The 15,605-nt window shown below is 46.4% G+C and overlaps 1 protein-coding gene across 1 annotated transcript; it reads left to right on the top strand.

Annotated features, from left to right (window-relative positions):
• Window positions 1–548: 548 nt before the first annotated feature.
• On the top strand, window positions 549–6,832 carry LOC144717786 (chymotrypsin-like elastase family member 2A). The gene is made up of 8 exons (XM_078593437.1): window positions 549–657; window positions 2,184–2,278; window positions 2,742–2,839; window positions 3,099–3,227; window positions 3,971–4,107; window positions 4,436–4,578; window positions 5,251–5,403; window positions 5,951–6,832. The coding sequence occupies exons 1-8, from the start codon at window positions 618–620 to the stop codon at window positions 6,053–6,055; spliced, it is 900 nt and encodes a 299-aa protein (XP_078449563.1). The 5' UTR covers window positions 549–617; the 3' UTR covers window positions 6,056–6,832.
• Window positions 6,833–15,605: the final 8,773 nt, after the last annotated feature.

Here is a 15,605-nt window from a genome sequence, read left to right as displayed (position 1 = left end):
GAAAAATATATATAAGAACTAAAAATGCCCTTCAAATAAGGTGAATGAAATGACATTTCAAATTGAAAGAAAGGTAAGTGTCTCCCTGTTCAAGCAGTGTTGGGCAGTGTTCACTTCGCTGGTGGCCAGAAGCCAGTGGTGACGATTCCCCATACTTATGGTGGGGGACGGTATCCCTGTAAAACTACCACTATTACATTCCAACAAAGAAGTACAGACTTTATTAATTTTATAAAACAGTTGGAAAAAAAATGCTGAGGCAAATACCAACCAGGATGTAATGTGTTTGCATGACGACGCAACTTTGGGCATATGTCTACAAGGTATCCAATACACAGCGTTGAAAGCCCTCGAAAAATAAAACGTGAATAGCCCACCGCTTCCCACCTGCTAACACCCACGTGATAATAAAGATGCTGAAACGTCATTATTTGAAAAGAATCAAGTTCACATTTGCATACGGATGTATCCGCCAGTTGGACTTCCCTATTGTGCTCGCCCTTGGAGGTCTCATGTGAGCAGTAGATTCTGTATAAAAGCAAAGAGATCTCAACAGCGAGACACGGCAGTGGAGAGGATTCACTCGTGATCGAGAAGCTCCAAGTCATCAATTAACCATGCTCGCCTTTTTCGTCTGCGCTGCTCTGCTGGTTGGAGGTGAGTACTCCTCGTGCTGACACGTTGAGCTGCTGAGTGATTGCAATGCACGCATTTGATTTAGTGGAGCAACCGTTAAATCTTATTCAGGAACTGGACTCAGTTCTAGAAGCAGCTCCTAGCACCAGACATACCTAAACGCCTTTTGGCTGTACCCGGATATCGTAAAAATCTTCCATTAATTGCCAAATACTTAAATATTATCTATGGCACGAATGTTGGGCCCTCTGTGGATTCCTTCCGATGGGGCCTGAACCCTGTGGGGATGTCCAAAAACCAGAAAACGCGACCCCAAGCCTTTAATACCACGGCGTGGAAAACTATCTTAGCTAATTGGAAGCACTACTAACCCCCTTCCTGGAGACATTGGAATCGATTATTATAAACTAAGGCCGCAATGGAGCACCTTTACTTAATAACCCCATATAACACGGATCACCTGCGGGCAATACGATGATGAATCCGAACAGGTGATCCAGGAGAAATGGTGAGGAGGTGGAGGAACAGGCCTCGCCTTATTGTGAATATACTCTGAATAAGAGTAGTTCCTAGGAGGGGAATGGGCGGATCAGGGCTTCAAGTGCTCTCTTTTACACGTCACTCGTTATTTTGGCTAGACCACATGGGTTATAAACGGATGCCGATATACCCACAATAACCCCTGGTTGAGGAGAAAACAACTTACCCAGAGGGCACAACTCCTGGATATGCCAACCCTACATGTACGGTGATATGCCCTCTGTCATGGTTGCGGTTTTGGGTTTTATATAAAACATTATATGTGTAATGCGGGCGAAAGCGACCTTCCGGATGTGACGTCACGAGGAGGCGGAGCCAGGTGACGTGGGTGAAAGGTAGGGGGTCCTTAAGCAGGTAAACCGGAAAGAGAGGGCAGTCGGGGTGTGAATGGAAAGGTGTGGGGCCACGCGGGCGTACGAGCCGAGGGGGCACCGTCAGAAGCGGGAGCCAACCCTGGGAACAGTAGGGAGCTACTGGGAGGTGTAAAGCTGCAGATAGAGATAGGCAGTAAGGCTGTGTGTGAGGGGCAGCGGGGTGGCTGCCAAGAGTCGCAGGAGCGACGAGAAGGCGAGACAGCACGGGGCTGTCAGAGCTGCAGCAGGAACAGCCAAGGGAGCTGTGTGAGAGTACAGCAGCGGAGCTGCTGTGGGGCTGCAAGAGCGACAAGAACAGCAGCGGGGCTGCTGATGTGGACTGGAGTGACATCGGAACCAGCACAGAGAGAATAAGAGAGACAGCCGTGTGGGAACGCAGTACGGACCGAATAAAGGACACTGAGCCAGAGATCGTGGTCAAGTCTTTTATTACATATGTAAAAGAAGCTCCTGTAACGTGGAGTGAAACATCGGACACCATGTAGAACAGTACAAGGTTCAACCCAAAAACACATTAGAGAGATTTATGTGGTATTGTTTGTGCTATTGTTTGCGTTAGTGCTATTGTGTATAGTATTGTGCGTGTTTGCTATTGTGTATAGTATTGTGCGTTTTTGCTATTGTTCCTTACAGCTGAGGTGTCTGCTCAGAGCTGTGGGATCGCAGCGTATCCCCAGATCCGCGTGGTGAACGGCGTCGAGGCTCGCGCCAACTCCTGGCCTTGGCAGGTAACGGCAGAGGCTGAATAACAGCCATCACAGCCGCACGATTCATTGTCAGTCGATCTCAGTGCAGCAGCATCCATTGTTGCGCATGCCACGTAGAGGCCCTCATCCAGCAGTAGATTGACAAAAGGGCTGCATGTGTGCACCATGAAATAGTCAGATCTTCCATTCTTCTTAATGACGCTGAATCATTGACTATAATGGGAAAGTGGAATCGCAGTGTTTAACGCACTGCACTATGAACGAGGGTACCTGGGTTACATTCCCTGCGACTGCTAACATCAGTGGCGAGTGAATTCCGAAACAGTACCGGATTACACCCCTTCACAGCCAGCTGTGACTAGCATTGTGAAGCAGTGGATTGACAAAAGATCTAAGTTCGAACTGTATTATTTGACAATAAAATTGGACTGAGTCCTGGAAAAATGACTGTAACTACCACCACTTCGCTGTGTGTGCATTACAGGCGCTCGTGCAGAGGTACTCTGGAGGAAGATGGGTCAACTACTGTGGAGGAACCCTCATTGATAGTCAATGGGTGCTCACCTCTGCCAGCTGTTTCACGTGAGTCACGGCACCAGTGGCGTCGCTATTGTGTGTGCAGGCGGTGCAGCTGCACCGGGGCCCAGTTACTGTACAGTATTTTCCTGTACTACATTACGACCACCGAAGGTGGTCGTAATGTAATGGTGTTAAAGTGAAAATATCATGCTGTAACTCGCACTATTTATGTTTAGTAATTCCTCACTGCAATCTTTACAGGTGTAAGTGATTAAGACCGTCCGTCGCTCTGTTTTCTCCCCACATCCACCACAACGTGCAGGAGTGGCTACAGCTACAGGGTGGTGCTGGGAAAGCACAGTGTGTCCACATCCGAGTTCGGGGAGGTCACCCCTCCATTAAGCCTGGCCGTCTGGCATAGCTACTGGAATCCCAGCATCCCGGCGAATGGGTGAGAACGCACATGGGCTACGTGACACCATGATATTCAGAGTTGCAATAGACAGATACAACAACAACAACCAAGCCATTCGCCACTAAGTGGCGGTGACGTCACCACGACGCTTGTGCCAGATACACATACATTCAAACAGTCATGCATATGATAAATTCAGACGGACAAGAGACAGATTATAACTTTTTCACTCACAAAGCTCCTCATTGACACTGCCTTGAAGTGCCAAAAAATCTCATTTTAATATAACTAGAATTTTGACGACCTATGGCCGCCTTTTTCTAACTCCTGCCTTCAAATGAAATGCAGACTATTGAATGTGGGGTGTATAGGCATATATGCCTCCAAAAGAAATGGGTATTTTTTTGGGGGGGGCGGAGTCAAAATATTTTGGGGGGGTCGGCAATTGTTGTAAACTTGTTGGATCAACTTTTTACCCCCACATCTGCGGGGGGGGGTTCACTTTCTCTATCTCTTTGATGCAGCCTCCTTCTGAAAGGCTCTAATAATTATTTAGATGACAGATAAACAAATGGACACATGGAACGCTGGTGCTTTTATAATAGATATTTCAGGGAATGGTAATTTTTCAACTGGAAATGTTATGATAGAAGGCAGTGATAATGACAAGGCGATTAGTTGTTTTGATTTGTACTCGTACGCGCTGAACCCCCATTGCTTGGTGTTATGTTCGGTGTTGAGCTTCGCATCACGGCTGCCCCTGTCTCAATCCCCCACAGGTACGACATCGCCATGTTCAAGATTGCTTCGCCCGTGGCTCTCTCCAGCAAAGTTCGCCTCGCCTGCCTGCCCAGCGCCAACCAGATACTGTCCAACAACTACCCGTGCTACGCCACGGGCTGGGGATCCCTCGACAGTGAGTACCGTTCACTCAGTGTCCATTCAGCCCAACGTGACAATTTCCCCTGCAGATTAACGAGATGAAGATGGCTGAGAAACTGTCACAAGTCACATTCTAGGGTTGATTCAGCCCTTAATATTTTGGGGGTTGAAAAAATGAACACAACTCTGCATAGTCAGGAGTGGGAAATAGCCTGCCAGTAGGGTGGCGGTGTTGCTATGTGGCCTTTCCCTTCTGAGCATAAAGACAGCGACGGTTCGCTTGGGGAGCGCCTGTTAACGCCACCTAACTCAGATGTTTCACCAACGCTCTTCATCTCCACATTGTCTGTGCGCGTGAGCAGCCAGCGGCCCCTTCCCCAGCGCGCTGCAGCAGGCCAGCCTGCCCGTGGTGGACTACGCGACGTGCAGCCAGCCCAGCTGGTGGGGGAGCAGCCTGAGGAGCAGCGTGATCTGCGCGGGGGGCAGCACCCGCTCTGCGTGCTATGTGCGTACCGAGCGCAACGCGAGCCAACCCGCATCAATTCCTTAACGAAAATTACTGATGAGAATAGTTGTCAACAAAATGTTTCTTTAACATCTTAATTTAGTCAACAGTGACTGTGAGTGGACAACAATCACCAAGCATGGTGATAACTGTGACCACTGAGATCACTGATTGGCTGACCTGGTAATTAAGGGGGAGCGAAGGGGGCGCACATTCACCCCAATAAATAATAACTCGGGTCGACAAATAGTGTGACTGTTTTAATTGCCTCGAGTAACAGAATGACTAAATTAAATCCACGGACACTAAGAATGTATTAAAATCCCCACAGACTAAGTTAATGCATGACTTTATTAACACAAATCAAATGTTGACTTGTCATATTTGGTAGCCAGACACTGCCACGTGTATCTAGCTGCCAGAGTCGTATGGGGCAAGACACAGAAAGGCGTTTTAGGCAATGGGAGGGATCAGACTTCGGGTTGTGCGATATAACTCCGTTATTTAGCAACACGGTCCGGACGAAAGCACACTTGCAAAGTTTGATCATACAGACACCGATACAAGAGCTCCAATCTCCTGTACTGAACCTGCCAGCACCCACCAACATATCCCGTTGCTGCTTTACTCAGTTAACGGAGATGCATGTCTATCCTCTTGTATGCATCACAGGGTGATGGAGGTGGCCCACTGAACTGCCAGCGGTGGGACAATGCCTGGGTGGTGCAGGGAATCACCAGCTACATATCATCTCTGGGCTGCAACACGATCCGCAAGCCCACTGTGTTTACCCGCGTGTCAGCCTACACGAGCTGGATCAGCGCTGTGAGTGCCGATGATGTCAATGTCAAATTGTCAATGTTATTTCCATGATCTTGCTGTCAATGTCAATATTGATGCTATTAATATAGCGATGTCATTGTCATTATCATGCAAATGGTAGTCAAAATCATTGTTAATACCACGTCACTGTCAATGTCGTTTTTGTTATTGCTCTTATAAATATTAATGTTATTGTCAATGTTGATATTGTAAATATCAATGTGTCACCTACAACCTTTTGATTAATCAGGGAAACGTTATACGGATGGGGCATATGTGGAGGATTGAAATGGACATGTTACCAAGACAAGCATTGAAAGTGGAATTCAGTGGTCAAAAACTAAATGGATACATTGAAACCACAAGATGAGTCAGGTGTTGAGTGCAAATTGAAGCGATGGCACAGTGTGATGACCTTTTAATCAATCATAAAGCAAAGGAGGCATGAGGAATCAGTGTGGCTAGTCTCGTCCATGGTATGATTGCTATCATGTTCGTTATCTGTAGGTACTGACTTTCAAACACCACCCATTTTCCGTTTCTCCCGCAGGTCATGAGCGTGTACCGTGAAGCCCCAAAGCTCGCGGAGGGAGAGCAGAGCGTCAACAGTGGAGTTAATGCCACAATTTCCGCATTCAAGAAGCCGCAGGCTTAAACCTTCGCCCTCTTTACACCAATGCTACCAATAACCCTAGAATTACATTTTCTTGTTACGGGTATTCCCTGTTTCAATGTGAGACCGAGCATGTGAGCATAGAATGGGTGGTTCGATTAACTGAGTTTGTTTGGCCATGCCAGACATGTTTACCAGTGTTAATGATAACACAATTTGGCATTTAGATCAGATGTTGAACAATTCGTTATTTTGAAATATTTTGCAATACCAACATGAAAACTTAACATCCAGTAATGAATATACATCTTTTAAATTGAACGTCCACCATGACACTGTCCTTTTCATACCAAGTTAAAATCTTCTATTTTTGTATAGACACTGTTAAAAAAAATATTGCATATACAATACCATTCGACTGATTATAAATGCTAAATTTGAACAAGCCACTAAATTTGCAAATGATGTATTCCCAAGCAACAGTTGGAGTTGCAAGCTCACCGGACCATTGGATCACCTTTAAATGTGTATTGAGTCTTTTGAAATAAATGTCATTAAGTTTCAATATATCGGTCAAGGTAAGGTAGTATGTGAAATTTCTTACAATATCGATTGAGTCAGAATTGGATCATATCATGGTGTTTTGTGGGAAGAGAGTTGATTGAGGGTCATACAGCATTGTAAAGAGAATGTATTTTTAAATGATGCATGTCTTTGATGTGTTTTGTTAATTTGTCATACTGCAGTGAGCTCTATATATTTCTAATCTCATGGTGTATAGTTTGGATTGGTGCAAAATAAAAATGCCAACAAATCTGATTGAATGAATTTACTAGTGGACTGTTGTATGTATTGTTGTGAAAAAAGTATATAATAAAAGAAAAAATACGAAATTATGCAAATTAGGCTAAATAATGAAATGTGTGTGCAATTAATGTTAATTGGTGTTAATTGAGTGTAAAGGTAACGTGATGAATTATGTGTGATAAAATGCGTGTAAAATGTTAAGTGAAAATGTATGTGTATGATGTGTATTATCAACGTGTTTGTGTGCTGAGTGTATGTGTATTAAATTTCGATTTAAAGCTTTCGTGACTGCAGGGATTCATCTTCTTGGTTCTTTCGGTAAAGTCACGTAGAATGGAAATAATAAAATAATAAAATAAAACATAATAAAATAATTCTCATTACGTTTCGGCCACAACGCAAGCAGCCGTCCTCAGGTGAAGACCAGGTCTGTCGGGGAGACAGCGTCTCCCCGACAGACCTGGTCGTATTATGTTTTATTTATTATTTTATTATTTCCATTCTACGTGACTTTACCGAAAGAACCAAGAAGATGTATGTGTATTATTATTAATGTGTGTGGGTTTGTATTATGATCAATGTGTGTGTGTAGTTACGTGTATTATTGTTGGTTCTTTCGTTGGCTAGGGGGATGTATTGTGTGTGTGTGATGCTTGGCTTCGTGATCTAGGAGTGTATTACCAAACGTGATAATACAATTGTAGTGAGTTCTTGGAGACACTCGTAGAGGCCACATATTTATTATATATAACGCACAACAGTAACAGCCCTCTGTACAGCCTAGGAACGCAGCCTCCGATCCCAACGTGCCTAACACCGGCTACGCTCTCAGGTCCTCCGGCTACAAACTACCTAGGGGAGGCTACCTGACCCGACCCATCCAAGGTACGGGTCGCGACCACTGGCTTCCTCGGACCAGGACCTTACAAGGACATCAGGCCGGGAGTCCCTGGGTCTCACCACTGGCCCACAGAGCCCCGGCCCTTACGAGGACAGCGGGGCTAGGGGTCCCAGGATCCTAGGCTGGCTGGTCTTCTGGCTTCTTTCTTGGACTTTGGACTAGCCTCGAACCTCTGGAGAGGCCCGCTTTTATACCCCTTCCCAACGGAGGGGCGGGGTCCCCGGGGATCCTAAAACACCCCGCGGCCCCCTCCCGTTGGGAGGGGTCTCGGGGAATCCCTGAACACCCCGCAGCCCCTCCTGCTTTTGGGTTGGGGAATGCAGCGACCCCCCCTGCCGGTACGAGGTACCGCCCCTGATGGGCCCTGTCTACCACTGCAGGTAAGTGCAGTCCATCTACAGCGCTACACATGGATTCTCGCTTAAAAATTCCTGATTCTCGCCTTAACTTTGAAAAGTCGTCTATAGACATGTCTGCAATGCTGACGAAGATGTATTTGATGAGATCATCCGTTGCTACCATCTGCTCGGGGATTTGAATTGTGCCCTCTTTGAAGATTCCCAGCACTGGGGAAAGGTGCCTGTTCCAACTTTAAGGAGCCATTTGTTGTGCTCATTTTGTCCCTCGCTGCGCATGTTTGTTGTAAGCATGAGCTGCGTGAAGTTCTTCCACAACCGGCTTGCCTTCATACAGCACTCAATGATGTCTGATCGTGTTCCTCGCTGCATAATGGGAAGAGTCTGTCGGAAGTCGCCGCCTACAACGAAATGGTTTATCGTTGCCCATCACCTCGTGCAAGAGCTTGTCAATGCAGCGAAGTCCGTTCTTTGGCAGCATAGTAATTTCATCGATGATGATGAGCGAAGCTTTTTGCAGAACTTCGGCGTGTAGTGATGCAGGCCGCATGAAAGAGACTGAAGTGTCGAGCAAGGAAACTGGAAGCTTCAATCCACTGTTAAGAGTACGTCCTCCTTTGAGCATTGTGCCGGCGATGCCTGTCATTGCAAATGGCAGTGCAATTTGTCCTCGACCCCGATGTACGCCATGAGAGTTGTGTAGAGGAAGGTCTTGCCCGAACCTCCGGGACCGTCGAGATAGAAGCATCGGTTCATCACATTCTCGTCATCGACAGCCATGATGATCTTGTTGAACGCGTCGAGCTGCTTCTCGTTGAGCATCGCGAGACGTCGTGCACCATCGTTTGCTTCCTCAACTTGGTCATACACATCTTCTTCCAGTGGGTTTCCCTTTGGTGTTGGCAATCCAATTTCTTTGCAAGAGAATCCGTGCTGCAGCAGGACGCTGTTGATGTCGTGAAGTGCTTTGTTGATGGCGGTGTCGTCGGCATCTCTTCGCATGTAGTCGAGAGCTAAATCCAATTTATGGTCCTGATGAAAGCAAACATCTCGCGCAACTGCTTCGGCATCATGTAGGTGTCGGCATTGTAACATTGTTGAAATTCACAATGTGATGTATGAATTCTCTTGAGGGACTCCTGACTTTGCTTTCCCAACCATCTTTGCTTTCGTTCGTTAGCCTTTCGACACTTTTTTGCGAGGGGATCTTCGTCCTCGTCCATAATTTGTTACTGGAAGTGAAAAAAAATCTGTTATGGAACATTATGAAGGCAAATAGACAGAGACGAGTGGGCCGCCTCTCCTTGGCCTCTCCTCGCTCTTCTCTCTCTCTCTAGCAAGCGTTCATCATATGCGTCATACAAAGATAGATAAAGTCGTGCGCTTACCAACGTAATCTAATGTCTGTCCCTGCGACTTGTTGATTGTGATAGCGTATGCGGGGAGAATGGGAAATTGTCGCCAAACAAATGGCAAAGTCGTGTCAGTGGGGGCCAAGTCGATTCTGGGAATCGATTGGGGGAATCAACACGAATCGCATCCTTCTGCAGATCGATTCCAACGTAATCGAACGGCTGTCCGTGCGCCTCCGTCGTTCAAACCTACGCGCCTCCTGCATGAAAACCACGGGAAGTGCAGCGTTCATCACAGATAAAGCTCGGCGTTTATATATGTAGGACTCTTACTGACGCGACAACTTCTTTGTCTTTCTCGTTCCTTTTATTTCGCATATAGTTCACATCTCCGACAACATCGTTCAATGTTCCTCCGTTCGCTCGCTCCGCTTCGCCGCTTCGCTCGCTCTCTCTCCACTCAGGTCCGTCACTCTGCTGCTCGCTACGCTGTACTCGCTCCGTCCTTGCTACTCTGTCCGTACTCTCTATATCCACTGCTACCGTATATTGTACTAGCAGAAGTACCCGGCGTTGCCCGGGTGAAAAATATATTTCTTAATAACCTTACATATATACACAAATGAAATAAATAAATAAAGTTGAATAACACGAAATCGATCATTAAACCACTTTAAAGGTGACGGATAAAAAAACTGACATGCCTATTCCCATCGCGGGGCACGGGACGTGCCTCCCAGCAAATCCCTCGCAAGCGAGCGTACACAGACGGACAGACAATTTTTGAGTACGACGTTTCGCTGGTAATTGCATCCAGCATCAGCGAAACGTCGTACTCTGAAATGGTAATTGTTGTGGTTTCACGCTTAAACACACCGGTGGGCTAAAGCAGTGAACTATTAGTCTTTTATCAACGTGACACTTTTTTACTGATTGGCCGTGTCGGGTGGTGGAGGGTTACAACACATTAATAAATAAGGCGATCTAAACCCAATAACGTTGTTTATGAATAATGGTCGCGAAAGCCTACGTGTTACAAATTGACTCACTTTACTTAATAACCAGGCTACAGTCTACATTGTAGACTGCCAGTACACCCACCCAGCTTAATAACCAGGCCACAGTCTACATTATAGACTGGCAGTACGCTCACCCAGCTTAATGACTATTTGTACAGTCAACATTTAAAGAACCGATTCTTGGCGCGTCGGGTTTAAAAGTAATTACACAGTTGTTTTTTCATGTGATGTATGAATTCTCTTGAGGGACTCCTGACTTTGCTTTCCCAACCATCTTTGCTTTCGTTCGTTAGCCTTTCGACACTTTTTTGCGAGGGGATCTGCACTTCCCGTCGTTTTCATGCAGGAGGCGCGTAGGTTTGAACGACGGAGGCGCACGGACAGCCGTTCGATTACGTTGGAATCGATCTGCAGAAGGATGCGATTCGTGTTGATTCCCCCAATCGATTCCCAGAATCGACTTGGCCCCCACTGACACGACTTTGCCATTTGTTTGGCGACAATTTCCCATTCTCTCCGCATACTCTATCACAATCAACAAGTCGCAGGGACAGACATTAGATTACGTTGGTAAGCGCACGACTTTATCTATCTTTGTATGACGCATATGATGAACGCTTGCTAGAGAGAGAGAGAAGAGCGAGGAGAGGCCAAGGAGAGGCGGCCCACTCGTCTCTGTCTATTTGCCTTCATAATGTTCCATGACAGACAATTTTTGAGTACGACGTTTCGCTGGTAATTGCATCCAGCATCAGCGAAACGTCGTACTCTGAAATGGTAATTGTTGTGGTTTCACGCTTAAACACACCGGTGGGCTAAAGCAGTGAACTATTAGTCTTTTATCAACGTGACACTTTTTTACTGATTGGCCGTGTCGGGTGGTGGAGGGTTACAACACATTAATAAATAAGGCGATCTAAACCCAATAACGTTGTTTATGAATAATGGTCGCGAAAGCCTACGTGTTACAAATTGACTCACTTTACTTAATAACCAGGCTACAGTCTACATTATAGACTGCCAGTACACCCACCCAGCTTAATAACCAGGCTACAGTCTACATTATAGACTGGCAGTACGCTCACCCAGCTTAATGACTATTTGTACAGTAAACATTTAAAGAATCGATTCTTGGCGCGTCGGGTTTAAAAGTAATTACACAGTTGTTTTTTCATTGGTATGTAATGTTTGAAAGTTTTCAGAAGATTTTAAATGTATTTTCCCCCCGGGCAATGCTGGGTATATCGAGTTTATACCACAAAGTCGTCGCTTGACACGGGTGGGGTGTCGAGGCCTAGTACCGTGCAGAGCCTCCGGCCTCGCCTAGATTGCCCACCCGGCTGAGGCTGGGTACTGGGGCCGTTACCCCCCCCCCCGCGCTACAATAATACTGTCTAATCGCTATAATTGTATTATCTACCGACCCTATAATAGTAATTGCACACATTGGGGTGGGGGGGGAGTGAAGAGGACGTGAAACTTTGATGAATTTACCTCAGAGTCGCGTATTAATGCGTGCGCATATTTTTAACGGGAATTAAAAATGGCGTCCGCTGCCAGGAGCAACCACCGTGTTCCGCGCCGGTCGTCCAATGAAACTGCGTATGGTCCGGCGACACACAGACAGACAGGCACACACACAGACAGACAGACAGATTTGCGATTTTATATATATAGATTATCTTTGTCCATTGCTACCTTATACTATACACTCTTATCCACTGCTACCTTATACTATACACTCTTATCCACTGCTACCTTATACTATACACTCTTATCCACTGCTACCTTATACTATACTCTCTGTTGCTCCGTCTCTGTCCCAGGCACCGTCTCCAGCTGCGACTCCATCGCTAACTCCAACTGCGACTCCAACACTCACAATCGACCCCCGTATCTCCATATGCTCACTCCTTTATCCCCAAACCAATCATCCCCAATTAATTATGTCATCCCCCGCTTCGCTACTCGCCCCCAGGCCCCCAGCCTCACGTGATGTCACGTGATGTTGTTTTTGTAGACACTTACCCTCTCGACCAATCACCGGCCTGCGTCCTCAGTTACCCTTAACACCTGTGGCGTCTCTTAATGACCTCCCCCCTTAATTGGCGTAACCACAACTCTATGTCCTCAGTTGCCCCCCACTGTCCATTGCAAGCTTGCTCCGCAACCAACCGCGTTGCGCGTGTCATCTCAGGTCCTACATATATATAGATGCCTTCGCACACCTCTTAGCTTATCACAACTCTTAGCTGATCACAGTATTATATGAAAATGCATTCGCACACCTATTAGCTTCTCACAACTTTTATAGCTTAGTACAGTACAATTTATCACAGTAGTTAACCCTGCAAGTGACTCAAAACATAACGTAGAATAAAACTTTCAAAGATACTCAGAGTCTGTCAACGCAGAACTCAACACTTAGCAACACAGAGCCGTTTGCCTCTGCAAGACTCGACACCGAACGGTTGATTTCGAGGACCATACCCCGGAGCAAGACTCTTTACATTTGGCTGGTTACGTGTGCCCCCCGGAGTTTGCCGTTGCAACACTAGTTTGTATGGTTTGGCTTCCTCCTTATATCCGATATTTCCCTGACATTTTCCCGACTTTTGCTTCCTTGGGTCAGCTGTTGGCATTTTGAATTTCTTCTCTGCTCCGCAGTCATCATTGGTCAGTTGCTGACCTTACGATATTTTTTCCTCTCACAAAAGCGCAGATGTTCCTTTGAGGTCGTGGACCTTTTGTCCGCCGGGTGTGTGGCTTGTGTCTGTTCTAGTTTGTTTCATTATTCTCCTAAGACACATCAAGGCCCGAAGCTTCTCCCACCTTTGCACATGTGGTGGTTTTTTTATGGACCTTTTTATCTGGCTGCCCAAATATCCTGAGCCAGTGATTGTCACTACGGCCATACTTCCCCCGTTCCTCTGAAGGTCCTCTCAAGGCTTGTGGACGCAGATATTCTAAGTTGCCCCTAAGTGTGGTGTGTCTGTAGCATTGTTTATTATGAAACGGCCTTCCACCCTTAATAGGTCGGCTCATGCTTAGAAATGAATTCCTGCTGCAGCATGTAATGACAGACACTGGGAGCACAAAGGCGGTTGGGAAGGCTCTGATTATACCCCTGGAATACATGTTATTTTAGTCGTGAAGAAGTTACATAATTCTTATTGTATATCTTCTGAATGATCCTTTGGTTCAATACTTCAATACAAAACTTCCATAATTCGTTATCAAGTATATATGACTAACCAAGATTTCATAGCGTTCATGTATAGATAGGTGTGTTAATTAAACATGCAACTAGTCGTATTCAAAACCTCCTGAGCTACATCATCACGTAACAATAAATACTATCAAGTTAATGTTTAATACCATGATGTTTGAAAATATTTCTATGAGGTGGTGGTCAATTCAACTTTACAACTTTGCCAAGCCAAAGCTTGTGAAAAAATAATCTCCAGATGTCTTTTTTGGTGTGGGGCGAGGCAGCGGGGGGTGCTCCTTTGGCCTTTGTTGTCTCGAGGCAGAAGTTCACGGGCCTCCGTTACTGCATTTTTTAGAACGTTAAAAATAGGCCACATCACTCTTAATATTATTCTTTGGAAAATGCATATATACAACAGGATGTTAGTGCACATTCACCAGACACCTCACACAAGGTCACCACTCACGACTTTTTACTCACCAATCATCTTGGGCTCACCCAATACTCACATTCACCAGACAACTAAAGACTCACGGCACACATGACCATCGCCATTCAGGTGACCTCACCAGAAACTCATCCGACACACTAAATCAACATCCATCAGTCACTTAACACCACTTGCTTGACGCCACTGATTCTGATTCTCACCACTCATTGAACTCACCAATCACTAGCTATGCATACATGAATGCCAATAAAATGTCGGTATGAGGAGATGTGCAATACCACGTTTAATATGGCAAGAAGAGCACTCGTAATTCTTTAGCAGTTGCAATGAGTTTCTTCTGATAATATCACCCGGTAGTTGTCCCACTGAGCCAACGTCGAGCTACAGGATTTGGACATTATAATTGTTGTTTGTGCAATGAGTGGTCTCCGACACGGTAAGTAACTTCAGTTGTATATTCATTGAAAGCTCGGTACAGCCACGTGTCTTCGTCTCTTCCGTTTTGCGGACGTCCACTCTTCGTGTGGCTACGCTGCCCCGCGCCACGTGGTGCTCACCCGCTCTCCAACGCACCGCTGGCTGACGGTGCGCTAAGGAGTGGCTGGGCGGCTGGAGGACGAGCCGCCACGTGGTTGACGGAGATGGCAGGGCGGCAGCGCTGGGGCTCCTCTTCAGTCTTCTACACCAACCCTTTGCATTGCTCTGTGTCCCGCTAATATCCCCCTACCCGGGACTAAGCCCTGCCTCTGCCCACACCCCTCCTGGCACCTTCCCGATCGTTCCAGAGGCTTCCTTGGTGGGATCGCCTCTCACCTTTCCCCCAGATGTAAACTCCACTATGGATAAGCATGGACTGTATAATTAATATATATGCCTCCTTGATAATCTAGACGATGGCACTCTCATTACATTTGTACAAACATTAGCGACCTACATTAAAGACACCAACCATACCCTCCAGCTCTTCAATAACCTTCGATTCACAGGTCCTTAATGTATGGTTTTCACAATGGACACAAGTTGTACACCGTCATTCCCAAAATTGATGGCTTCCAGATTCTTATACTTTTCATCCAACACCCAGGCTGAACAGACCCCTTTAACCACAACAGTGTTGATGTTGTCCGAACTCCTGCTCACCTGCAATAATTGCACCTTCAGCGGATGCCACTACATCCAGACCAGTGGACTGGCCATGGGCACACGCATGGGTCCTAGCTATTCCAACCTAATTTTCAAGACATTTGAACAATATATCCTGATATTATAAATATGTAGTGACATAAGAAGGGAGGGGCTGCTGGGGGCTCTGGGTTCCCGGGCGGGTCCAGACGCTTAAGCCTCTGGGCGCCAGGCGCTGGGTTCCCAGGGGGTCTAGACGCTTAAGCCTCTGGGCGCCAGGCGTTGGGTTCCCAGGCGCTTAAGCCTTTTGGCGCTGCCAACGGGGGGGGGGGCTGTGTGTGCTCGGTGGGATGTCTGGTGGCGCACACGGCCC

Source organism: Lampetra planeri, chromosome 4, assembly GCF_965212315.1.
Source record: "Lampetra planeri chromosome 4, kcLamPlan1.2.h2, whole genome shotgun sequence".
In the NCBI taxonomy this organism is placed as follows: Eukaryota; Metazoa; Chordata; class Hyperoartia; order Petromyzontiformes; family Petromyzontidae; genus Lampetra; species Lampetra planeri.
The sequence above is the reverse complement of the archived record's forward strand: the minus strand, read 5'-3'. Positions and strand labels throughout refer to the sequence as shown.

Bases quoted from the DNA above. Each gene is read 5' to 3' on its own strand.
- LOC144717786 (XM_078593437.1), top strand. From the start codon at position 618: ATGCTCGCCTTTTTCGTCTGCGCTGCTCTGCTGGTTGGAG. The intron at 2,279-2,741 runs GTAACGGCAGAG...TGTGCATTACAG, and splicing joins CCAACTCCTGGCCTTGGCAG to GCGCTCGTGCAGAGGTACTC. The intron at 3,228-3,970 runs GTGAGAACGCAC...AATCCCCCACAG, and splicing joins CCCAGCATCCCGGCGAATGG to GTACGACATCGCCATGTTCA.